The following is a 26,335-nucleotide window of genomic DNA, read 5'->3' as shown; positions in this document are numbered from 1 at the left end:
TCATACAGAGTTGACGCCCTCTACTGGTCAATGCAGTCAATGTCAACTATAGACTCCACTGACCACAACAGTAGAGCCCATCTTACTGTAATGTTATAGTCTACAAACAGAGATGGGAAGTAACAAAGCACAAATACTTAATATCTGTACTTAAGTAGATTTTTCTGGTATCAGTACTTCACTATTTTTCTGACAACTTTTTACTTTCACTCCTTAAATGTTTTACACAAATATCTGGACTTTTTACTTAGTTTCAAGCCAGGCTAGTTACTTTAGTTTTAATCTGTATTTGGTGGCATGATATCTCTCCTCTTTTCACCTCTCCTTTCTAAGAAACTGAAAAAAAAGTCGAAGGTTTACAAAATATTTTCAAAACAAAAAGTTTTGAAAGGTTGAAAATATTTTTTTGATCAAGTTTTTAAGGTTTAAAAAAATATTTTTGAAAAAAGTAATGAAGTGCAGGATGCGTGTACTTTTACCTTCTCTGTCTACAAAGGAAGCAAGGATTCAGTCCTACAGACAGAAGCACAGAAGACACCCACAGTGATTCTAAGGATGGCATGACTTTATTGAGACCATAGAGCAATGCTAGACATATGGGATTCGCCATGGTATAGAAACATGCCATTCCGCCCTTGTCACGGTTAGGGCTCCTCACCACTGGAGTAAATACAAAAAGACCACCACACCTGCAACTCTCTCCAATGGCAGCTCCTCTCCTTATACCATATTCCTATACTTTAGTGATTGTTGTCGCAGATGCGTTGATTATTTACAGTGTTTACAATAGTGATGTCCTGTACAAAAGACAAAGAAGGTTTTACAAAGAATTGCTTCCGAAAAAAAGTACATTGATTGTTAAAAAAAAAAAGAGAGAAAAAAAGAAGAAATCCAGTTATTACAAATCCCCCCCATTGATAAGATAGGATCTGGTAGGTCCAAGGACAGAAACTTTGGGAGATCACCATGAGATACATGCATCAATTCTGACTGTTCCGGGGAATAAAACTGCATGTATCACCATTCATTACATTATTCTCAGTCCCCATAAAAAGCAAACCCCCTTGCCATCAAGTCTTCCACACAGGTAAGCAGCTTTTACAGGAAGTTGCTGTATATGAAGTCAAAATCACACACAGGTAAGGTACACCCCAACCGACTCTCTTCAAACACAGCAACAGCATTGTTCCAATTCCAACATCAACATGACCACAATTCATGACTCTCCAAGGTCTGGGCACTAAAGTGACATCAGAGCAGGTGAGAGGAAATGATGTCGTTCAGACCGCTCTCTCCAACACCCGGCCTTGGGCAGTGTTGAGGGGCAGTGTTGAGAGGCCAGGATGGTCGTGTACACATCCGGCCTCCAGGTCTTCAGGCACAGACAGTCTGAGGCAGCTTGTTGGAACGTTACACCAGCATCCCCACGGTTACAGTTCAGGGAGGGAACTTCACTCCTGCAGCAGTCTGAGGTACTTCCTGAACACAGAGCCGACAAGATGGGTGCATCTCAATAGTCTGGAGAGGTATCCTACATCCTTTGTCTGCACCTCTCAAAAGACAGCAGGTAACAGCTGTGATGTTGTCCTACTGCTGCAGATCGGTGCAGTTGGAAGCAAGAAGGAAGTGAGGAAAAGACTCAAAACCGAGAAGCAGCCATCTTGTCTTTTAACTCTGTGCACAGCAGCTGGCATGTCTTCTCAGGTCCCATTCTCCAAAGCTTGGGTCAAAGGAATCCATCATACAGGTTTAAAACAGGATAAACTGTAGCTCTAAACCCTACTGGAAGTTATGAAGAACTAATAAGTAACAAAGTTCGACAAGTTTGTCGGTTGTTGCTGTCATTTTGCGTAATGGACTTGCTATGTTTCTCTAGCCCTCATGATACAGTCAAATGAATGTGACAGTTTTATTATGTTAGATAGCACTTCTGTCATGTTTTGTTTTTTGACACTAACCTATAGCTCCAATTCTATCCAGAAAGGATTCCCAAATTCATTATGAGTGATGAACACGCCTAATGTTGACAGATGTGAACTATCCCTCAATCACAAGTTGGCTTTGGTTTTTACTTTAACACGACAGCATGTTGCCCCGATGGTGATGTGTTGGTTCAGATTGATGGGTTTACATTGATGGCAGGTGAGGATGACACTGTATAAAAATCTACAAAAACAAGATCTCAAAGTTGTACCCTAAGAAATCATGTAGTAGTCATTTTAAGTAGGAGAGTATTAAGACAGATATTGAAGTACACACAGCAAGCATAGCCAGATAGTGTAGGCATGTGTTGGCAGACTAGTAAAGTAGATCTCATCTTTTTTTTCTTCTCTAGTGCGATCGAGTGTTTAACAACACACACTGTGGTTTGTCAGTACATCCACTGAACATTTCTGAGCCAATCAGCTTGTAATATCTCCAAGTGGAGGTGTGTCTCTGGGCTGACAGACCCCATGTACACAGGTCACACTCACACAGTCCACTAACGCAGACAACACATTATACGATATGATCCTCTGCTCTCCTCTCCTCCCTGGTGCACAGCTGACTTGCATGCATCGAGAACCTCTCTGGTAGGCTGATAAAGAAGTCCATGTAGGCAGGATTAGGTGAACGAGGTGCCATATTGATAGGGACACACGTGGGGGGGTTCAGAGATCAGAATATATTGCTGCTGAGGACTGTCTGTGTGCCAAAATGAAATCACAGTTTACTGGACTCACTTAAGTATGCATGTTATGCATTCCACAGGAAATAGCCTTGCCTGCCGTGAGTACATTCACAGTAATGACATATGATCAATTTGATAAGTAGTATTAAACAAAAACGATAATAAATATAAAACTCATCACTAGTTTGGACCACACAGAACTGGGTGGTTGAAAAGCACCTTGAAGTAAGGAGCAAGGGTCCAACACTGTCCCCTTCAGGATCAAATAGTGAACTACACAACCAGGCCTCCCCTTTAAGATTGTCCCCCATTCAGAAGCACACACTGGAAAAAGTCCTCAAAGAATCCAATTCAGTAGAAAATAAAGTGCATTTTGGCTAAAATGTCTAGAAAGAATTGTAAATGTTAGACTTTCTTAAAGACTAAAGGTGTATGTAGGTGGGACACTTGTTAGTTTTCCTTAAGCACCAGGTAAGTGTAGGCGTTACCCCAGATAGATGTTGATCTATGGTTGGGTTCTCCATCAGTGATGAATGGATGTATGGTTCAGATCTATAAAATCATAAGGGTATAATATTTGTCAAACATTTTTGTTACCATGCACTTGCAGTTTTAACAATGACCGCCACAGAAGGAACATAGGACAGAAAAATGCATATTCATGTCTCGCTACATGGAAATGAAGACTTCAACACGATTTAGTTTGTCCGAAACTCCTAATAGTAGACTTGCATGGCCAACCAAGCCTCTTGTCCACTGAAGCCAAGCACTGCAGGCTTTGTACGTCAAAATGCTTAATTATTCTTATGCCCTCAGAGTACATCGCTCCCCATTCAGTCTTTAGTCTCTCATTTGGATTGTAGCCAATGTTGTGTTCGCCATTAGCCTAGAAAAGCGCTGTTGTTGGTCCCATAGTTTGACCCAGAGTCTTTATCCCAGAGGCTAGGCCGAGTTAGCCTAGCGTGGCGCTAGGCTCAGAGAGTGTCCTGGAGAGTCGAACGTGCTCTCCCGCTCCGGAGACTCGATGTAGTTAGCGGACTCCTGCAGCTTCAGCAGCATGGCCATCTGGACAGCAGGGGGGCAAACAGAGAAGACAGGTACTAGCGTTAGTGTGTCGTCACTCCCAGCAAACCTACAGACACACACACCTTAAACCCCCCCCCACACACACACACACATGCACAGGTGCCCCCCTGCACACAGGTGCCTCTCTCACACACCCAGAGCCCGGTCTGGCTCACCAGGGGGTCGGACTCCAGTGTGCAAGGAGGCGGGGTGTCTTTGGGAGCCCGTCTGTCCTCGCTGCTGGGGGGCCCGCTGCTGGGGGGAGGCAGGTGTGTGAGGCGAGCCTGGTCCTGCTGGGCGTTGGGCCAGGGGAGGGTCCCCCTCACCCACTCCACTGGGTCCTCCCACACCGCCTTCTGACCGTGCACCTGCAGGACACACACGGAGATACTCTATGAAGATGCAACAGCAGACACGCTACACTGTGGGCTACCCAGACACACAGGAAGCATGAGGGAGTCTCAGACACGCTACACTGTGGGCTACCCAGACACACAGGAAGCGTGAGGGAGTCTCAGACACGCTACACTGTGGGCTACCCAGACACACAGGAAGCATGAGGGAGTCTCAGACACGCTACACTGTGGGCTACCCAGACACACAGGAAGCATGAGGGAGTCTCAGACACGCTACACTGTGGGCTACCCAGACACACAGGAAGCATGAGGGAGTCTCAGACACGCTACACTGTGGGCTACCCAGACACACAGGAAGCGTGAGGGAGTCTCAGACACGCTACACTGTGGGCTACCCAGACACACAGGAAGCGTGAGGGAGTCTCAGACACGATACACTGTGGGCTACCCAGACACACAGGAAGCGTGAGGGAGTCTCAGACACGCTACACTGTGGGCTACCCAGACACACAGGAAGCATGAGGGAGTCTCAGACACGCTACACTGTGGGCTACCCAGACACACAGGAAGCGTGAGGGAGTCTCAGAGGAAGTCTAAGAGGAAGCATATCTTTCAATAGTATGCATATCTTTCAATAGTATTCATGTCTGATTTCCCATAGTCTAGGGACAGAAAATTGTATGTTTTATGCAAATGATTTATGCGAATGAATGCATAACTAGTGATAATTATGTAATTGTGTCGTTTTTGTCTCTTTGGTATGTGTGAGTTTGTGTGTGTGCTGATGTACCTTAATGCCATCTTTGGCTCCCTCCTGTAGGTAAGGTATGATAGAGAGGTTCCACAGATCAATGAACCATGGCCGGAACTCTGCCACCGTCACTGGGCATGACAGGAAGAAGCAGGGGCCTGGGGGAGGAAAGACTTCCTGTAAGATGCCTTCGACATCAACAACCAAACAAGATCACCTGTTTCGCTCCCCCTCTTATGTTACCATCTACATCCAAATCTGTCCTTCCATCTATCCCTGCTCACGTCACTGTCTGGAAGAGGTCTGGAGGTATATGATATTTCTCCTCCCCCCCCCCCCCCCCCCCCCCCTCCGCTCCCCCTAACTCCCTCACCCCCGGCTCACCTATGAGGAAGTCGGAGGTGCTGTGTTTCTCCAGGAAGGTATGGAGGTGGTACCAGAGCTGGGGGACCCAGTCCAGGACAGCGAGCAGGGCGGGGGCAGGGGCGCAGGGGCCCTGGCCCCCCTCGTCCTGGGGAGGCTGCTGGGTCTGGGCTTCCACAGCCTTGCGGTGGAGGTACCTCAGCAGGAAGCCGTTGGCCGGCTCCACGTTGTTGGAGAAGGTCACCATCCTGGGAGAAGAGGCAGAGGGAAATGACATGAACAACACAGGGAGATGAACCAGTTCGACGCTGGGCGTTAAAAGAGGATTATTTGATTCTAAATTGAGCCACTCCTGTTTCCGTGAGCTCACCTAAAGCTGAGGTGAAGTCCGTGGTTCGGACTCATCTTCACCGGCTGGTTGGTGGTCCCGATGATGTAGGGACTGAAACAGCAATCAATACGAATTTGACACTCTCTTTATTTGACATGATAGGGATTTCAATGTGCAGTGTACAAAATTCTATTTCAAATAGAGGAACAAATCACTACACACAACAAACTAAATGTGACTGACCATTTGTGGTATTTGCAGGTGAGAGCCCCATTGACCAACTCGCTGACAGCCACCGCGTCGCTGATGTCATCCAGGATGATGACCAATGGCAGCTCTCCGCAGCTCTCCCGGTCTATCTGATTGGCCATGTTGGACAGGTACAGCTGCAGCTCCTGTGGAAGAGATTGTTCCAGATCTTTCGTCCTCTGAGAAGCTACCCACTACCCCCAAACATAAACAAGTTCCCACAGAAAGCCATGATAGGTCTAGGGGGGGCTACCTTGTGCGACTGGCGGTGCATGTTGAAGGTGACGGCGGCCCCGTGGCTCAGGGGGGAGGGGGGCGAGGGGGGCGAGGGCTCGTGGTCGGGGTCGGAGGTGTCTGGGAGACTGCGCTGCAGCAGGTAGCGGGCCAGCCGGGTTGTCAGGTACGTCTTGCCCGTGCCGCTGGGCCCAGACAGAATCAGGCGTCTGTGCTTCAGCAGCAGGCTGATGTAGTGTTGCATCATGGGCTTGGGCACCAGCGTCTCAAACACCAAGGAATCCACAGACTTCTCTCTCAGGCCTAGAGAGAGGTAGTAAGGGGGGTAGATTCGGAGAGAGATTTAGAAAGGAAAATACTTCAAATGTTTGAAAAACACAATTCAAAAGGAAGTTGGTAAACACTCATATATAAAATTGACTATTCTTGGGGGGCAAAGGGGTTAACATATGAACTGAGTCTGATATGGAGGGCACTCACCTTTCAAACTGACAACAATGCGGCCTGGACCGTTTCCTAGGTAACGGGATGGCGAGGACAGGGGTTTGTCTCCCCCCAGCACCCTCCGCCCTCCTTGAGTCAGCTGGTAGCTATGCAGCGAATCGCAAGTGAGCCCCAGACTGGCTGTAGGATCAACTTGGTAAATGTAGTCCTGTAGAGTCAAGAGAACCACAAGTATTACAACTGTATAGCTCTGAGACACTACAGGCCTATTGCAAAACCCGAAGAGAGAAGGGTCATTGGTTGGTTGTTTCTTTTAAACGATGTATATGTAACATGCATCTACTGTATGTTGGAGAGTGTCTGCTCTTGTGACTCACCCTGAAGGTCTTGGCAATGAGGGAGTCCAGAGAGGCCCAGTCCGTCCTCCCACCAACCCTGACTGAGCCCAGGTAGAAGTCCTGCTGCTGTCCCTCCTACAGAGAGAGAGGGAGAGAGAGAGAGCGAGAGGGAGAGAGACAGAGGGAGAGAGAGAGAGAGAGAGAGAGAGAGAGAGAGAGAGAGAGAGAGAGAGAGGGAGAGGGATAGAGGGAGAGAGAGAGAGAGACAGAGGGAGAGAGAGAGAGAGAGAGAGAGAGGGAGGGAGAGAGAGAGAGAGAGAGAGAGAGAGAGAGAGAGAGAGAGAGAGAGAGAGAGAGAGAGAGAGAGAGAGAGAGAGGGAGAGGGATAGAGGGAGAGAGACGTAGACACAGAGAGATTATAGAACTGCAGACTTGTGACTGCAGATAAACGGTGGTATGACGAGATGCTCCTGCTGCTGTAGCTTACCTCAGATACGGGGCCCTGGTCACTGATGCGCACCAGCACACGCACACACACCTCATCATGAAGGGAGGACACACTCAGTGTGTCGGCTGGAGAAAGCTCTGATGGCGAGAGAGATAGAAGGGTGGGTTTTCATGTAGTGTGTGCGTGTGTATGTTTGTGTGTGTGTATGTGTGTGTACGTGTGCGTACGTATATGTCCTACCTGGATCTTTGCAGTCGTTCAAGCTGAGGCTGAAAGACTTGGTGAGGGACATGCTCATTGGCTGCCTCGTTGAGGACCCCATTAGGGAAGCCAATCCAGAGGGCTGGGAGGTGGACATGGGCGGGCCAGAGGTCGGGAGGGGGGCGGGACCTCCAGTCTTCAACTGGTCGTTCTCCGCCTTCAAGTTCTCCACGGTTGACTAGGCAGCAGGAAGGTATAAATCATTCAGTTTCACCTCCACAGGACGCGGCCTACATCCTTATTTCCGTACACCCACACGAACACACACACGCACGCAAAGGAACAAACACACACCTGCATGCTGTTCATAGCGTCTCTCAGTTGCTCCAGCTGGTGGGCGGAGTTTAAAGCCTCCAACCTAATATCCGTCAACTTCATCTCTTTTTCCCAGAGTTCCGAGCGAAGCTCCGACACCACCCTCTCCTCGCTCTCAGGCTCCTCTCCTTCCAATATCCTGAGAGACAATAGACACACACACACCTTTCAAAAACGACTATGCAAACCTGGAAAATCGGCAAGCCACCACCTTATCAAAGAGGTTAATAGGCAATTGTTACACCCATGGTAATCAGGCCTAACAGGTCAATCTACTGAGAGGATTACATATGCTCCCAGGCTGAACAAGCTAAAAGATTAATATTCTAAGAAGGCCATAGGCTTAACGGCTAACACGCTGAGACAAGGAGACTTAATCATCTGAATTACTGGTATGTAAAAACAGACAAAAGAAGCAAATGATACTGTGTGGCTGATGTGTTTGACGATCCTGGGCACTCACACTGAGGAGGTGGCAGAGATGGAGGTTTTGAGGGATGGGGTCTGGCTCTCCTCTGCTTCTCCCCCCTCGTGGGGCATCTTGGGGGAGTTGGGGGCGGAGGAATCGGGCGTGGCGATCTCCTCGATGTCCGAGTAGGTCTTTGGGCCCTTCTTGATGCTGAAGGCCTTGTTGAAGGAGCTCCTCAACTGAGGGGAGGCAGAATGGAAGAGGAGATATGGAGAGAGAGAGAGAACAGGAGAGAAAAGTACAGATTCTCAACAGGCTGAAAGTTGCCACTGAAGAAGACAGCCTGTGTTAGTACAGTTAATAAGTCGACCCATGCTGCTCATGTCTGCCACAGCCAAACTGTGGAGATTTAAAGTGTGAGAGGCTAATTAGTACACGGTCACTGGGTCAGTGAGAATGCTGGTGAAAACACAGAGAGCTGAAATAGATGGAGGATGTTCCACAGCTACAGGAGGAACCAACGGAACTAAAGTCACATGTCGACATTTACAGACATCTCAAGAGAAAGTAGAAGTCTGTTGTCTGTTCATTCATGGACAGACAACAGAGTCCCAGGTGTTTGGATGACAACAGGACAGTCGAACGACACGAAAGTCTATGGAAGGGCAAGTTAAAGTCAGCATGGATGGACCAACTGTCGGACATTCATAAGCTTCTCTGTCAGGGCCCGCCTCTGCTGCTCCTAACCAGGTGAAAGCGCCGAGCTCCAAACACCTGTTAGCGAAGAGGAACAGCAGAAGACGACCCCTGGGAGATTCAGCCGGTTTGAACTGGTTTTCCAGGGTGTGGACCATGCTGCTGGAGCGGTGAAGCATGTTGGAGCGCTGAGTCATGTTGAGTCTACTTACCTCACACACCTGAGATATCCACATAACACAACAGACAGGAGGGAGAGACTCAGGTCACTCTCTGGGATTGAATTTGACGCTAACATACACAAGCAGGCAGGGAGGACGATGTCTCTGTGTGTGTGTGAGTGTATGTGGTATGAGTGTGTGTGTGTGTGTGTGTTCTCTGTGTGTGTGAGTGTGTGTTCTCTGTGTGTGTGTGTGTGTGTGTGTGGTATGAGTGTGTGGGTGTGTGTGAGTGTGTGTTCTCTGTGTGTGTGTGTGTGTGTGTGTGTGTGTGTGTGTGGTATGAGTGTGTGGGTGTGTGTGAGTGTGTGTTCTCTGTGTGTGTGAGAGGGTGTGTGTGCCCCTACCCAGCTCTTCTTCTTCTTCTTCTTGGCGTCCTGGTCCTTCAGGCTGCCCATGCTGGACAGGCTGGTCAGACTGTTGAGGCTGGAGATGCTCTCACAGGAGTTCTGACGACGCATACGCAGGTCTGAAACACACACACACACACACTGATGCTCAGCTATTGGATCAATTACATGGTTTCTGTGTTTGTGTGCATGTGTGTGTGTGTGTAACTTCAAAACAATTCATCAAATTAAATGATAATTTTCTTATTTTCTTTGTTATCAAGGAGCTGCAGTAGTCATCCTCACCTTTGGGGGCGCTGTCGGAGATGTTGAGCGCTCCCTGGATGACAGCCTGGGCCTCGTGGTTCTTGGACTGCAGGGCTTCGATGGTGTCCCTCAGGTCCACAAGCTCAGTGTCCTGCTCGAGACGGAACGGAGCACAAACACAATCCCTAAACACACTGCCTTTTACATCAGCAGTCCTCAGCATACCACATACCATAATCCATGAGCCAGTCTGGGGGTTTAGTCAGTGTGTGCTTGTGATCCTCCACACCTGGAGGATCACCCCCCCCCCCCCCCCCCACGACCGTTACATGGACAAAGGGAGGCTAAACAGGGCCTCTCTCTGGTTCTCATTGTGTACGAGTCAATACCGGCTCTCCTCTCCCCTCAAGGTCAGAGAGGACGGCTGCGATAAGGCTGTGCTGTACAGGTCAGTGAGCTGGCACACCCACAAAGACTCCATCTCTGGAGAGATCTAGACAGGCCTTTCACTGGGAGCAGCAGGGCATGAACCAGGGATGGAGGGAGGGAAGGGGAGAGAGAGAGGGAGATGGGGGAGAGAGAGGGAGAGAGAGACAGAGAGAGACAGAGAAAGGTGGCCTCTCTCCCGTACACACACCCATCAGGGCTGATCAGCTCACACACACAGAGAGAATACTGGAATGTGAGTGTGTGTGCACTAAAAGGAGAAAGAAAGAAAACACATGCCCTTGGGGAGGGTTTCTATAAGAGATCCCCACGGAACTCTCCCCTCACAGTCCCCCCTCCCCCCTCCCCCTCCCCCTCCTCCTCCCCGGGCCTCCGACCCATATTCATCTCCTCTCCTCGGCTTTATGATCAAAGCCCGGTGTGCTAAAGCACACACTTGGGGTCCTCTTTAGCTTGTTTTTAATAGAGGGTCTGAGAGATGGAATGTATGTGCTGAGTGCTGATTGGCTAGATGGTTACTCATAGTGTTGGGTAAGGATAAAAGTAGGTAGTGTTGGGATTTGGTTGTCTTGGGTAGTGTTGGGGACCTGGTAGTATTGGAGTGCTGGTAGTATTGGGTGGTGTTAGGGGCTGTGGTGTGTGGTACTATTTGCAGCTGTAGTGCTGGGTAGTTTTGGGGTCTGGTAGTGTTGTTTAGTGTTTGGGATGTGCTGGGAAGTGTTGGGTAGTGTTGGTGCAGTGTTGGATAGTGTTGGGTTAGTCAGGTGGCTGAGCGGTTAGAAAATCGGGCTAGTAATCAGAAGGTCACTGGTTCGATTCCCGGCCGTGTCAAATGACGTTGTGTCCTTGGGCAAGGCACTTCACCCTACTTGCCTCGGGGGGAATGTCCCTGTACTTACTGTAAGTCGCTCTGGATAAGCGCGTCTGCTAAATGACTAAATGTTGGGCTGTGTTGGGTAGTGTTGGGGCTGTGTTGGGTAGTGTTGGGGCTGTGTTGGGTAGTGTTGGGTAGTCTTGGCTAGTGTTGGGGCTATGTTGGGTAGTGTTGGGCTGTGTTGGGGCTGTGTTAGGGCTGTGTTGGGTAGTGTTGGGTAGTGTTGGGGCTATGTTGGGTAGTGTTGGGGCTGTGTTGGGCTGTGTTGGGGCTGTGTTGGGTAGTGTTGGGGCTGTGTTGGGGCTGTGTTGGGCTGTGTTGGGCTGTGTTGGGGCTGTGTTGGTTAGTGTTGGGGCTGTGTTGGGTAGTGTTGGGGCTGTGTTGGTTAGTGTTGGGGCTGTGTTGGTTAGTGTTGGTTAGTGTTGGGGCTGTGTTGGTTAGTGTTGCTTAGTGTTGGGGCTGTGTTGGGTAGTGTTGGGGCTGTGTTGGGGCTGTGTTGGGTAGTGTTGGGGCTGTGTTGGGGCTGTGTTGGGGCTGTGTTGGGGCTGTGTTGGGGCTGTGTTGGGCTGTGTTGGGTAATGTTGGTTAGTGTTGGGTAGTGTTGGGGCTGTGTTGGTTAGTGTTGGGGCTGTGTTGGTTAGTGTTGGTTAGTGTTGGGGCTGTGTTGGGGCTGTGTTGGGTAGTGTTGGGTAGTGTTGGGTAGTGTTGGGGCTGTGTTGGGGCTGTGTTGGGGCTGTGTTGGGTAGTGTCGGTTAGTGTTGGGGCAGTGTTGGTTAGTGTTGGGGTTGTGTTGGGTAACTCTGAGTACCTTCTGCTCCTGGCTGACAGACAGACTCTGCAGGCGTGTGGTCATCAGGGCCAGACTCTGCTCAAAGGCTGCCACCAGATTTGCCTGCTCAGAAGTCGGAGAAACAAAATTAAATGTCAGATTTAAGAACACTCACTCACACACCCACGCACACACCCACACCCACACACACACGCACACACACGCACACACACACACACACACACACACACACACACACACACACACACACACACACACACACACACACACACACACACACACACACTGAAGCTATATCATTGTAACCTCTGTCTGCAGGAGAGGTTACTCTGCTGGGGATATTTCTAGTCAGCATTTCTCAATCAGTCTAATAAACCGACTGCATTGGAGACTGGAATAATACAATATTGAATCATTCAAGTTCATTCGATCAGTTAAGATGATGTCAGCCCATGGCTTGAATATCCTAGAATGACTGGAGAATCGAATGACATTGGAAAACAACCTCCTTCTGGGCCAAAGATAGGAATGTGTGCATCCTATTCGTCCATGTAATAACACAAAGCCAGCACAAATTTCTCCCTTTGATGAGAAAGCTTTCATTCTTATCACACACACACACACATACTTCTTTTTAACCCTGCAGGAGCTTGGGGATATGCCTTGCAGTGTCCTAGACCAACCTACAGAAGGAGATTATTAGAGCAGCGGTATGATTAAACACTGTATTGTGTTTGGTATGAAAAACCCTGGTTGCTGCTTTCAGATAAAGGTCAAAGAGAGTCAAAGACTCACATCGTCACAATATGGATGAGCCTGTCTCTGAGACAAAGACCTCGCTAGTACTTCTGTAGGAACGCTACAGTGAAGCTTTAAATTGGGCTGATAACCTTGCAGGGACGGAACGAAGAGGTGGCATCCGATAGACTGAACACAAAGGGAGCGATGCAGTGTTTGCGTGTGAGCGTGCGAGCGTGCGTGTGAGCGTGCGTGTGTTTACGCGTGAGCGTGCGTGTGTTTGCGCGTGAGCGTGCGTTTGCGTGTGAGCGTGCGTGTGTTTGCGCGTGAGCGTGCGTGTGTTTGCTGAAGAGACTTGACGGAGGCAGGTTCAGACCGAGGTGAACATTATTCAGCTCTGCTGTGTGTAAAGGAACTGCTTAGAGTGCTGTGAGATGATCTATCAATGACACAGCCTCTGGGATTAGAAATCTCTCACACACACACACACACACACACACACTCAGAGAACACACACATGCAGGGGGACACACCGTTTTCATTCGCCCCCTTCCTCTCCCTCTTCTATGCAGAGGCACTACGCTAGCGATAAAGGCGACAGTTAGATTAGCATGAGAAGCTACGTACGTTAGCGGAGAGCTGGGTGGTGAGGTTCGCCACTTTCTCCTGGGAAGACTCCAGCTCCCTCCTCAGTTTACGGATTTGCTGTGAGGAACCACAGAAGGACTTGTGAAAGGTGAATACGTCAAACACATATACCATGACAGCACCTATCTTTGCATCCCAGTGGGGTATGAAACAGCTCAGTTCATGAGACTGAATCGGAATCACAATTTCGTTTTTCTGGGGGACGGAAAGAAGAGATGGCTGAGGATGAAAGATGAGAAGGAAAAGACAGAGGGAGGGAGAGAGGGAGGAAGATAGGACCAGACTTACCTCGCCCTGTATCCTCTCCTCAGCCTTGGGATGCATGCGGGAGAGCACATAAAGAGAGGGGTGAAGAAAGACAAGCGGAGTAGGAAAGAGGAGACATTGGCAAACGCAACAACCTCTATTAGTGTTTACAACCAGCAGCTGGTCTACCACACATACACCCCACAACACAGAGAGAGAGAAAGGAACAATCCGGAAGCAGAACTGCAGCAGACTCCAGGTTACACATGTGCACATGAGGCTAATTACACAGGGCAAGAGTGCACACACTCAGACACAGGTCTAGACACAAGGGCCTATGCTCAGACACACACAGACACACACACCTGAGTCGACATGCCAAACACACTTACCGAGGAGTAGTTTGATGAGGCGTTGGAGGCCAGAGAGAGTACAGAGCCATGGACTGCAGAGAAAGAGAACGAGAGAGAGACAGAGAAGAAGGGAGAACAGAATGAATCCATGTGAAAATATGAATATTCAATTAAAGTCTATTAAAAATCTTAATGAAAGATACCCCCCCCCCCCCCCCCATTTCATCCCAGTGGACTCACTCTCATCATTGGGATCCCTGTCTCTGAAGGAGCCGGACCGGACCATTCCCATGCTGCGGGGGCGTTCAGCCAAGGACAGCGTGCTGCCCAGCGGGGACGTATACAGCTCCAGGGAGGCATCGTGGGTGGGGATGCTGTTGGAGCGGGTCATCCTGGGGGGGCAGATGATGGGGCTGGGGGCCACTGGGGGGGTGGGGATGATTACTTTAATCCATAAACAAAAACAACACAGCACCCATCATCTGTGTATATCCAATTCTATGTATGTTTGCTAGTATGCGTGTGTGTGTGTGTGTGTGCCGTACTAACCGACGCTGGTCTTGGCGGAGCGTGGCAGGGAGGTGGGGGAGGGCAGCAGAGGGGGGGTGAGGGAGTCCGTCAGGCTCAGGATGGTGTGGGAGTGTCTCCTCTCCTTCCCCTCCTCCTCACTCTGTGACGGACTGCTGTAACTGGAGGGAAGGGGGGTTGGGTGTTACTCAGAGTGTTGCTCAGTCACAACGGACCCCCAAAACACCCCTCCATAAGATCCAAACCACACATGGACCAGTCCGACTGTACCAAATCAGGTATCATCACTCACTAAGTCACACATGATTTTCATACATATATGATAGTTCATATACTGTGAGGAAGGTTGAATAGGGATCAAACATGGATACGTGTCAGGGAAGAACAAGATGGATGCCTCTGGGTGACTGTTGCTGTGTGTGAATACAGAGCCCTCCGGCCAGGATTAACACAGTCAGTCACATGACACATGTCTAAGGAGGGGACAGGGGGAAAGGTCACATGACCCTGATGGTGACTGACAGGTTGGTATGGAAAAGCAATATCTGTGTTTGCGTATGCCTGTTTCTACATGCTTATGTGTGTGAGATAGTGTGTGAGTGTGTGTGTGTGTGTGTGAGTGTGTGTGTGTGTGTGAGTGTGTGTGTGTGAGTGTGTGTGTGTGTGTGAGTGTGTGTGTGAGTGTGTGTGTGTGTGAGTGTGTGTGTGAGTGTGTGTGTGTGTGTGTGAGTGTGTGTGTGTGTGTGTGTGTGAGTGTGTGTGTGTGTGAGTGTAGTTACCTGAGCCCCTTCTTCGGCAGAGTGTTTCTATCCTTGTGGGAACTGAAGAGGGACAGAAAGATAAAGAAATGACATCATTTTGACTGCAAGTGTGTGGGTGTGTGTTAGGGCCAGGGTGTCTGTGTGTGTGTGTGTGTGTGTGTGTGTACGCCATCAGGCTGGGAGAAACACACACACACACACAAAAAAAAGCATAGCTGAAGACAGTATATAATTACGACTTCGGTCATCTACAGCTGTAAAGCACTGATAATAGGCCTGAGTAATAATGCCCTAGCTCTTTGTGTGCGCGAGTGTGTGGGTGTGTACGTGTGTGTGTGTGCACGTGCGACTCCCTATTAACAACCGACAGTGTAGTTTAACTACACTGAGTCTGAAATAGCCACACTGATTTTGCTGGCTTGAGGTTTGTTGAGAAGGCTAATGGCTTCCTACTGCTGCCTCAGTATAAACAGATGGAAAATGTAGCACTGGAGTTTTGTGTGTCGTCTGTACAGCGTTTACAACCTAAATTTGGGCCATTAAAGGCCATTAGATATACATACATACATTTGTGATTGTAGAGTGAATTTGATATGAAGTCTCTGTCTCCCACTGAATAAAACCAAAGTGAAGCTCAGTTCCTCCTTGTGGCCAGTAGGTGGAAGCACATACACTGGTTTTTAATCCGAGGTAGAATGTACACAGGTTTTGGTGTGTATGTTGTGTATGTTGGTGTGTATTTGTGTATGTTTGCGTTATGAGGGTTCCTCACCTTTCACTAAGAGTGAGTGACATCCTACTCCCAGACTTCCAGGTCCCAGGGACCCTCTCCTCCTGTCTATCCCTGTCTCGCTGCTCCGTGCCTGGGTAGCCTCCGGCAAGCCTCTCCCTGTCCTGGGGCTCTGGGGCCAGGCTCATCTGGAGGGGCAGGGACTCCATGCTCCGATGGAGCCCGGAGAGACGGGGGTAAAGCAGGGGGGAGCCGCTCCCAGCGACCCCGCCGACCCCCAGGGCTGAGCCCTGCCTGGGGCCCAGCCCAGGGCCAGAGAAGCAGGCTGAGGAGTTGACGTTAAGGAGGGGGGCCGGACTGGGGGTCAGGCAAGGGGTAGTGGTGCATCCCCCAGAGCTGACCAGATCCTGGAGCTTGGAGTAGGGGGGAATTTTGGGGGGCAGGGGGTCCTGGATGCCCATCCCCACCTCCAGACTGCTGGAGCTGAGCTTGTCCAGGTGAACCATAGATGGAGGCTTCCCCAGGGTCCTAACCCCTGACAGCCTGGAAGAGACAAGGGAGAGGAGTCAGAGAGGGGGGAGACACCAGACAGGAACCACAACAGGAGTGTGTGAGTGTGAGTGTGTGTGTGTGGGTTCAAGCATCTGTGTGAACATTATGCAAGCTTGTGCATGCTGCAGAGTCCTCGTCTCCTCGTACCTGTGTGTGTTGGCTGAGAGTGGCTCCGCCCCCTTCCCCGAGCTGGGCGGCCTGAGCCCCTGGAGCTTCTCTCCGGGGGTCTTCAACGCCGACGCCCTCTCTCCTCCTCCGCACTCCGAGTCCGAGCCCACCGCCTTGGCCTTGGCTCGCTCCTTCTCCTTCTCCCTGTCGGTCTGGTTGACAGGCCCGGGGCTGGGAATGCCCCGGCCTCCAGCCTTGCCCAGGCCGCTCCCGCCAAGCCCGGAGCCGGGCTCCTTCAGGCGGGAGCCCTGGCTGGCCGGGCTGTGCATGGTGCTGAAGGGCTTGACGCTCAGCTGGCCGCAGCCAGCGTCCATGCTGCTGCTGACAGGCCGTCCGGCCGTGGGCTTGGTGAGGCTGAGCGTGCTGGTCTTGGCCGGCCTGGGCAGAGAGCGGTACTGGACAGAGTTCCTGGCGCTGGGGGACAGGAAGCCGCTGTGCTCACTGCCCGACACGTCCAGACTGGTTTTCCTGCTGCCGGCTCCTCCGCTGCCGCCGCAGGACGGTTTCACGGGGATGCCGGAGGATTTGGGGATCTTGCCGACGGTGGCCGAGCCGCCGCAGATGGATGAGCCGTTGGTGGTCGTGACGGTTGCCGTGCCGGTGGTGCCGTTACCGAGTGACGGCGCAGGCTTCTTGTAGCCGAAGTTTCCTCCGGCGGTGGCGGGGCGGACCAGGCCGGAGGGGGGCTTCCGCTGCTCGCCAGCCCCGCCTACTCGCGGTTCTTTACCGGCGTCCGAGCATGAGCGCTGCAGACCGGAGGACCGGATGGCCAGGCGAGACTTATCCACCACCTTGCCGTCAGACTTAGCTAGGGCTGGAGGGGGAGAAGAACAAGCAGGGGGGGGGGGGAGAGGAGATGGAGAGAGGAGGAGAGACAGAGAAAGATGGAGGGGAGGAAAAAAGTGAAGTTGGGAGGGAGGGAGGGAAAAAGAGAGAGTAAGAGAGGATGTCAGTTCTTGATGACTAGACACAACATACATTATATTACTGGAATGACTACAATTTATTTCGCTTTGTGCATCCAGTCCTAACTGGACACCTACGCAGGCTGTAACAGTGCTCTTACTAAAAATACCCCCACAGAAAGGTCATGAACTTCAGTTAGACCCACCCTGATTCACCGGTATCATTCACTTACTCCTCTTTTCCACCCCTCTGAGATAAAATAGACAACTTTCCCGCAAAATGCGTCTGTACCGGACTGTGTGTGTGAGTGTGTTTGTGCGCTGTGCGATTAACCCTGCAATGGAAAACTAGCGCTCAAACTGGTACGGTGTGTTTTTGTGTGTGATTCCTAATGACTGAGGTGGAACATGGCTCGATGACTCCCTACATGGTTCTATAGGGCCGTAGATAGAGTCTCCCCTCAGGTCAGTCTGAGTGGAGCTCACAGATACAGAATCCTTTCCGGGGCTAATGGACTTGCTTTAACCACTGACTACAAGAGGCATTCAATGAATTGAGTGGAAATTTGGGCTGAAAATAATATTTTAAAATTATGTTGGAGTGAGTAGGAATCATAGTGCACAGCTCCACACAGGCAATGGAGCACCAAGCCACACACACACACACACACACACACATACAGAGACCCACACATACACACACATACACACAGTTACAGATCTGTCTCTAATGGGAGTAGTTAGGGGAGGTTTATATTCATGGCATTAACACAGTCAAAGGACGGCAGTTGGAGGAGACCCACCAGCATGCTGCCCAGGGACATCTGGAGTCACTTACAACTATTTAAAAAGCCGCAATACACACACACACACACACACACATTAACAAAGTCACACACTCACCTTCAGAAATAACCACACCACACGTACACACACTCACATATACCACCCCGAATCCCAGACATTAGCAGCTACTGGGCCCTGCAAAGGAATGTGTCACTGTATCAGAAGTTGTTGGTAAATGTGAATGAACTGGGCTTACCCTTCACTAACTCCATCCATCTGTCAACCGCAAATCCAGAGTCATTATACTAACAGACAAGATTACGCAGGGAGAAATAAAACACTAACAAACACTTTCTCTTGCTCCCGCCTGCTCTCTCTCTCTCTCTCTCTCTCTCTCTCTCTCTCTCTCTCTCTCTCTCTCTCTCTCTCTCTCTCTCTCTCTCTCTCTCTCTCTCTCTCTCTCCCTCCCTCTCCCTCTCTCTCTCTCTCTCTCTCTCTCTCTCTCTCCCTCACTCCCAATTCTTTTTCCTCTCGGAGTAAGAGAAAAACGTTATTTCTGATTAACAGTGACATAAATGAGGCCTGATTTGCAGCACCCAGCGCTGAAGAGACAAAGCACATACTGCTGATGTCATCAGACAGATATGATTTAGGCCTACTGTGGACTAATTACCTCCATCCCTCATATCTACACTCTCTACAGAGAAGCCAGGCCCGCATGCCTAGACCACCCAATGAGACTGTGGCATCACACACACCACAACTGGGGACAGCTGAGACAAGTGGTAGTCACTTCAGTTGGAGAATGATTGCAATAAACACAGTTAGACAGACAGGCAGGCAGGCAGGGAGACAGCTAGAAAGACAGGTAGACAGAGAGGTGGAGGCACAGAGACAGACAGGCAGGCACACATTCAGAGACAGACAGACAGGCACACATTCAGACAGACAGACAGGCAGGCACACATTCAGACAGGGAGTCAGATGGCTGACCGGTGAGGGAGTCGGGCTAGTAATCTGAAGGTTGCCAATTCAATTCCCAGCCGTGCCAAATGACGTTGTGTCCTTGGGCAAGGCACTTCACCCTACTTGCCTCGGGGGGAATGTCCCTGTACTTACTGTAAGTCGCTCTGGATAAGAGCGTCTGCTAAATGACTAAATGCAGGGGAGTGAGGTGGCTGAGCGGTAAGGGAGTCGGGCTAGTAATCTGAAGGTTACCGGTTCGATTCCCGGCTGTGAAAAAAATGACGTTGTGTCCTTGGGCAAGGCACTTCACCCTACTTGCCTCAGGGGGAATGTCCCTGTACTTACTGTAAGTCGCTCTGGATAAGAGCGTCTGCTAAATGACTAAATGTAAATGTCTAAATGCAGACAGACAGACAGACAAGCACACATTCAGACAGGCAGGCACACATTCAGACAGACAGACAGGCAGGCACACATTCAGAGACAGACAGACAGGAAGGCACACATTCAGAGACAGGCAGAAAGGCAGACAGACAGACAGGTCCACCGTCTCAGACCCCCACCAGCTTCATGGAAAGAGGAGGGAAGATGAAATGAAGATGTGCTTCCCAGATCTGTATTCGTCACTTTCATTATTACACACCACAGCACACGCATCCACAGACAGACAGACAGACAGACAGACAGACTGTGGTCTGGCTTTCTACATTCTTCCCAAGTGGCCTCATTCTGCTGTCATTCTGGTTTTTCAATGAGGAGTGTGCTTGTGTCATACCTAGTGTGTGTCTGTGTGTTTTTGTCTGTGTGAGTGTGTGTGTGTGTGTGTGTGGGGGGGGGGGGGGTATGGTTGGGGTGCATTCCATCTCATTCCTAAGCAGAATTCTGCTGACACCCTCCGACACCAAGCATCATAGCGTGAACCTGTGTGTGTGTCTGTGAGTTCTGGTTTGAAAGACATGGTCTTTCAAGGGACCAAAGTCGAAGATCGGAATGATGAACACCTTCACTATACCAGTACACACCACCCAGGATCTCACACCTCTCTCTCTCTCTCTCTCTTAAATACTGCCATGCAGCCACACACACACACACACACCCCGTGAGACTAAAGAATGTCTCATGCTGTTGTCTTTATAGGTTCTAATCTCCACTGGTCAGACAACAGGAACTAGTCCATCTGCTCCCATTCCTGTTCATCATCCAGCTAATTACATTGGACAAGAGAGAGACAGATTAAGTAGGACACATTGATAGATTGATACTATTCAAATGAATACGAATAGCCGCCAGGTACATATATCACAGCCTTTTCAATGGCTGTGTTTGCCACGGCCAGTATTTTAACACTGGCAGTGCCCCCTCAGTCTAACTGGCATACACTGGTTGGCACATATATCCTGTTTTGATGTTGTGTGTGTGTGTGTGTGTTTGAAAGTGTGTGTCTGCTTACGTAAAACTCACACAGATGGTGTGTTTTAAAAAGCCAGCTGCACAAACTGAGCCATTGTGCTCATTGTGTGTGTGTGTGTGTGTGTGTGTGGTGTGCTTTGGTCCTAAATGTTAAGCGTTGATGGTAGCACATTGTTGGCTGGCACAAACAAACATCACATACACACACACTGTACTTGTTTCCCTGAGCACAAGGCCTTTATGTTAGCCATATAAATTGTGCCAGCCTGAAAAGAAAGCGTGGATGGGAGAGGCTGGATCACTGGGCCAGAAAAACACAGCCTGTGTGGGTGTGTGTGTGTTTGAGAGAAAGAGAGAGGGGGGGGGGGGGGGATGTCAGGAAGGGAGTGGGTGGCAAAGGGCGTTTGATACATGGCACTACCACCATAACCCCCCGGAGAGTAAGCTGCAGCTGTGGTAGTGTGTGTGTGTTTGTGTCCATACATGCTTTCGAGAGTGAAAGATGAAGAAGGACAGAAAGTGAGGAGAGGAGAAGACTTGACACCTGTCGATAACCGTGCGGGACGTTTCGCTCACCTGCCACTTTGAGCGCGCCCTGTGACGTGTGCGTGATGGGGGAGGTGACTCCCACGGGCGGGTTACGCCCCCCTTTCTTCAGCACGGCCGATTGGCTCAGGGTCTGCGGCTTCTTCAGCTCCCTCAAGCCCGTCTCTAAGCCCTCCCCCTGCGGCCGGGGCTTCTTCCAGCGGCTGGCCGACTCGGTCTTCAGGCTGCCCGTGTCGTACAGGCCGCCGCCCCCCAGGCTCTTGCGGCTGGGCTTGGTGTCGTCGCCGTCCCAGGAGAGGCCGCTCTCCACCAGAGAACGCTTCTCAGCGTCCGTACGCATCTGGAGAGAGAGACGGCGAGAGAGAGAGATAAAGATGAGAGAAAGATGGAGAGAGAGATGGCGAGAGAGAGAGATAAAGATGAGAGAAAGATGGAGAGAGAGATGGTGAGAGAGAGAGATAAAGATGAGAGAAAGATGGAGAGAGAGATGGCGAGAGAGAGAGATAAAGATGAGAGAAAGATGGAGTGAGCGATGGCGAGAGAAAAAGATGAGAGAGATGAAGAGAGAGAGATGGAGAGAGATGAGGAGAGAGACAGAGTATTTAAACATCATTGCCGGATCTGACGGTGTAAGTTATAGTAGTCACAAGAGATGAGTTCAGAAAGGCGTTCAACGAGCTCCCTTTCTCAAGTTGCTGGCATAACACATAACCCTGTCTACAGCTTTGGAATAACATGTCCCTCAGACCCAAGCCACAAGACACACACACACACACGCACACACACACACAAGTATACACACAGCTGCATCATCTCCACTCTATCTATCTAATCCTCTACTTTGACACTTCAAAGACGAGCTAACCCTGAGGTTGCCTTTAGCGAGAGGAGAGCCTGGCTAGCACACGCAGGCTCGTCTGCCTAGCACACAGGCCTACGGAGCAGAGACAACAAACAGCCCAATCTGGAGGTAATCCAATAAGGAAAAATGTCAAACAATGACCTAAAGGAAATAAGAAATGGAGGTCATGTTTAAGTTAAGGCCTGACGTGTGTGTGTCTGTGTCTGCGCTCAGGTTCATCATAGGAAGAAGATTATTTCTCAGGAAGCTTTTGGTACTTTGCACAAGGCCTGCAGCCTGCATGGAGCCGTGTGCGAGAGAGAAAGTGTGTGTGTGTTCACGTCAGGTTGGTATATTATACAACAATGCCCTAAAGACTAATATGGCAAATTCCTCCTTTATTAAAACCAACAGACCCCCTGAAAAGCTTCACATTGTCTGTGGAATGTGAACGTTTGTCTGTGGAATGTGTGTGTGTGTGTCTGTGTGTGTGAGTGTGTGTGTGTGTGTGTGTGTGCACTGAGACAGAGTTTGGGAACACTTTGTCTCTAAATATTCGCTCGCTTTCATCTTTTCCCTGTGCCCTCGTTGTGCGCCCTCTCTAACGTGCCGTCCTCCCTCCATCTTTCCTCTCTGCGTGGCGAGGGCCCAGAGAGGAGGAAGGAACAGGGATGCTGGGAAGGTCACACGGGCCTCAGAGGAAATGAGAAATACCGAAAGACAGAAAGAGAGAGAGATAGAAGGAGCGAGAGAGAGAGAGAGAGAGAGAGAGAGAGAGAGAGAGAGAGAGAGAGAGAGAGAGAGAGAGAGCGATATTGCCGCAGTAAGCCATGTGTATTTGGCACTATGGGATGGAGGCTGCATGTTGGTAGCTATGGCAATGAATTATGCTTTAGGGGGTGGTAATGGTTTCTATGGTTACTGTAACAAGGCGTGATGGGAGGGGCCGCGGGTCTTTTGCTGGCCCGCATGCGGAACTGCAGATGGCTTTGTGTGAGCGTGTGTGTGAGCGTCTGTGTGAGTGTGTGTGAGAGAGTGTGTGAGCGCGTGTGTGAGTGTGTGTGTGTGTGAGCGTGTGTGAGTGTGTGTGTGTGTGTGTGTGAGCGTGTGTGTGTGTGCAGAAGGCCGTGTTCTAGACATGTCCTTCAGTGTACCGGAGGAGACAAAGCCCCATTCCGCACCCTCAGCATCCCAGTGCTGAGGTTGCTATGGTGACGCTGCGTCTCTCTCTCTCTCGCTCTCCCTCTCTCCCTCCCACTACTACAGCTATAGGAGCAGCACTGCGGAGGTGTGACCTATATCAGACAGACTGAGGAACGCCGCCCACACACACACACACACACGCACACACACAGACACGCACAAGCAAGAACACACACACACTTGTCTGACACCTTTGCTGCTGCAGCTAGACCTATAGGAGAGAAATGATCAGTCAGCATGAATATTAACTCAATGTGGGGTAACTGTGTGTGTGTGTGTGTGTGTGTGTGTGTGTGTGTGAGAGAGAGACTGTGTGTGCACCATCTTCTCCTCCCTTGTGGTGTGTAGCGGCTGGAACAAGTGCAGTGCACGATATATTGATTGTTTTGCAGGAGGTGTAAAAGAGCGTTTGTACAGCAATCCTTATTATCCTATAGATAACAATACCACAGCATGTGTGTGTGTGTGTGTGTGTGGTGCTTATGGAGTGTGTGACATCTCTCAGCCTATCATCAATACTGAACTGGATAAACTGGGATCAATAGTCCTCTAAGCCAGCATAGAGTGGGACAATCTGTCAGTGTCCATTTGTGTGTGTGTGTGTATGTACATATGTAGGTATCTGTGTGTGTGTTCCTCACCACAATGGCGGAGTTCCGTCGGGAGCCTATGGGTGTGGTGGGGAGGGAGGTGAGGGTGGGGCTGGCGTTGAACTCCTCTGAGCTGAGGTTGTCAGAGCCGTCACTCAGGCCGCTGCTGATGGAGCTGCTCTCATCCCAGCTGCAGGAAACAGGAAACAGGAAGTGACCGTTAGAACCATACAGGTCAGCACTAGTTACTCATCAAGCATTTTACAAAAATTTTACAAAAATACTTGAATAAGTACATTTACATTTAGCAGACGCTCTTATCCAGAGCGACTTACAGTAAAGTACAGGGACATTCCCCCCGAGGCAAGTAGGGTGAAGTGCCCTGCCCAAGGACACAACATAATTTGGCACGGCCGGGAATCGAACCAACAACCTTCTGATTAATAGCTCGACTCACTAACCGCTCAGCCATCTGACCCCAAAGTAGATAGAAATGAACCTGACAGTGCACCCCTCCTAATCCACACGCGCACATATTTCCCCCGTCGATTAATTTTCCCTGTGTGTGCAAGCTCTCTAGGGTATGAACCCTCTACCAGATAAGTTACATCAGCAGCCGTCTGCTCTCTTATCTTTTGCTTGTCCAATGAAATATTCATTGCGAGAGAGGCTATATTTATAGCAGTGATCCACATACTGTACTGTATCAGCCTGGTTTTAACACAGACTTTCACACCCTGACTGTACACACACACACACAACAACCCGAGCACATGCAACACTCAAGCACACACAAAGACGCATTTGCACACAACAGACACTGACGCATACACACTCACTATCAGACTATCTGTCTGGCTGTTGGCCTCCTACACACTCATGTCTGTATATATCTGAGTATTCCTCCTGTAACCCGGGCGACTGAGGCCTGTCACACAGGACTGGAGAGTGTCTGCGGAGCAGGCAGGCGGGCCCACAGAGCCCATGACCCGAGGAAGGAGGACTGGAGGATGGGACACTGCACACGGTGACCTGTAGGAGCCAGGGAGGAGGGTGGGGGTGGGGTGAGGGTGGGCGTCCATCTGGAGAGTGGAGGTTAGGGGCACTGTATGTGGGTCAGGAAGGTAGGGGGTGGGTTGCATGGGGGCTCTCATTTATCTCATGAGGTTGGGAAGGTAAAGTGTGTGTGTGCTGTACTGTATGGGGGTCAATGGGTAATGATACTGGGAGGCGTTCTATAAGGTTGGGTCTAATGAAGGGTGGGGTAGTGGGGGAGGAGGGGGCAGGGCATGAGGAATCGGCGAGTTTGCCTTCCGGATGGGTGCCTCCGTGGGTCACACTGTACCCCGGGGGTAGGTTAGAGGGGGGAGAGGAGGAGGGGGTGAATGCGGGTGATTGATAGCCCCCCCCCCTTTCCTCTCCAAACACATCGCCCTGGAAACACGAGCGCGTCTGCAGTAGCCGTCCTCCCGACGTGTCAGTCAAATTAAGGTCAGAAGAGCACAGCCGAGGGAGACCCGAGAGAGACCCGAGAGGGAGAGAGATCTGTCTGGCTCTCACTTCCGTTTATGACAAAGTCTGGTGGATAGCGGTTTGTGTCTGGGCTCAGTCCCAGGCTTCAAAGAGAAGAACTCTTTGATGGTCCGCACACCACCTCCACACTGAGCCCACACTGCGCACTGCATGGTGTGTCACCCCGAAACCCACTAAACTGTGCCCTCTACACTCCAAATAAGCTGACTGATATCGGCTCACCCACACGCACACACACACACTGGAGACTGTGGTAGATAAGCTTCACAGACACCGGACTGGCTATTTATAGACCATGCAGGTAGGACATAAATGACTATTGATGAACGTGAAACACCGGGGTAGCTGTTGTGCTCAGATAAGAGTGTAGCAGTGTGATAGAAGCTCACTGCTAAAATGCCTCGCCCATCTGCTTACAGAAGAATGCCGATCATCGACTGGATCACATGGGCAAGGCGTGTTGGTGGTGGGTGTGTCTCGTTCGGCCATATCATAGATTCCAGACATTCTACCCAGCCCAGATGGCACATAGCGATACTGTCTCTCAGACTGGAGGAGGTCTGGACTACTGTAACTATGTTGCCTAGATACTCATAATAAACTCATTGAATTTGTGTAACCTTTAGCTTTTTATAAGCAATGTCACATAGGGCTGTACGTACGCCCATAGAACTGCACTTAAACCAACGTAAACCTACCAACCAAAAGATAATACATGTCCTCTGCATGGCTGTCTAATCCAGTCCTTAACAGGTAGAAATATAATGGTCTGGAGGCCTTACCGACTAGCACTTAACACAAACACGATGAATTACCACACACACACACACCGGTGAGATCACACAGACAGTAAACGGCCTGTCCTCGCTGAGTGTGTGCAACACTAACAGAGTTAGGATGCAGACTCAATCCTCCAGGCAGCCACTCTGTTTTTCATCGCCCGCTCGCTGGATGAGTCTCCGAGGCGTCTTCGGG

General features: G+C 50.3%; 1 protein-coding gene across 3 annotated transcripts in view; it reads right to left on the bottom strand.

Annotated features, from left to right (window-relative positions):
- Positions 1-544: 544 nt before the first annotated feature.
- nav1a (neuron navigator 1a) overlaps positions 545-26,335 on the bottom strand; it is an 82,927-nt gene continuing 57,136 nt past the window's right edge. For 2 of the 3 annotated variants that reach the window (XM_062459955.1, XM_062459957.1), the window contains 26 exons: positions 23,879-24,017; positions 21,224-21,533; positions 16,560-17,394; positions 15,903-16,403; positions 15,149-15,190; positions 14,391-14,530; positions 14,082-14,264; positions 13,881-13,933; positions 13,531-13,554; positions 13,222-13,299; positions 11,875-11,958; positions 9,785-9,896; positions 9,497-9,618; positions 8,290-8,474; positions 7,806-7,965; positions 7,491-7,689; positions 7,290-7,387; positions 6,842-6,937; positions 6,501-6,672; positions 6,040-6,323; positions 5,781-5,932; positions 5,577-5,648; positions 5,228-5,454; positions 4,883-5,001; positions 3,913-4,104; positions 545-3,736 (listed from right to left, as the gene is read on the bottom strand). In XM_062459955.1, the coding sequence (XP_062315939.1) occupies positions 3,629-3,736; positions 3,913-4,104; positions 4,883-5,001; positions 5,228-5,454; positions 5,577-5,648; positions 5,781-5,932; positions 6,040-6,323; positions 6,501-6,672; positions 6,842-6,937; positions 7,290-7,387; positions 7,491-7,689; positions 7,806-7,965; positions 8,290-8,474; positions 9,497-9,618; positions 9,785-9,896; positions 11,875-11,958; positions 13,222-13,299; positions 13,531-13,554; positions 13,881-13,933; positions 14,082-14,264; positions 14,391-14,530; positions 15,149-15,190; positions 15,903-16,403; positions 16,560-17,394; positions 21,224-21,533; positions 23,879-24,017 (4,687 nt within the window). In that variant the 3' untranslated portion in view covers positions 545-3,628. Of the gene's footprint in view, positions 3,737-3,912; positions 4,105-4,882; positions 5,002-5,227; positions 5,455-5,576; positions 5,649-5,780; positions 5,933-6,039; positions 6,324-6,500; positions 6,673-6,841; positions 6,938-7,289; positions 7,388-7,490; positions 7,690-7,805; positions 7,966-8,289; positions 8,475-9,496; positions 9,619-9,784; positions 9,900-11,874; positions 11,959-13,221; positions 13,300-13,530; positions 13,555-13,880; positions 13,934-14,081; positions 14,265-14,390; positions 14,531-15,148; positions 15,191-15,902; positions 16,404-16,559; positions 17,395-21,223; positions 21,534-23,878; positions 24,018-26,335 lie in introns of all 3 variants that reach the window. The other variant, XM_062459956.1, reaches the window with a different exon arrangement.

Source organism: Osmerus eperlanus, chromosome 4, assembly GCF_963692335.1.
Source record: "Osmerus eperlanus chromosome 4, fOsmEpe2.1, whole genome shotgun sequence".
NCBI lineage: Eukaryota > Metazoa > Chordata > Actinopteri > Osmeriformes > Osmeridae > Osmerus > Osmerus eperlanus.
Note: the sequence above shows the minus strand (reverse complement) of the source record. Positions and strands in the feature narration are given on the sequence as shown.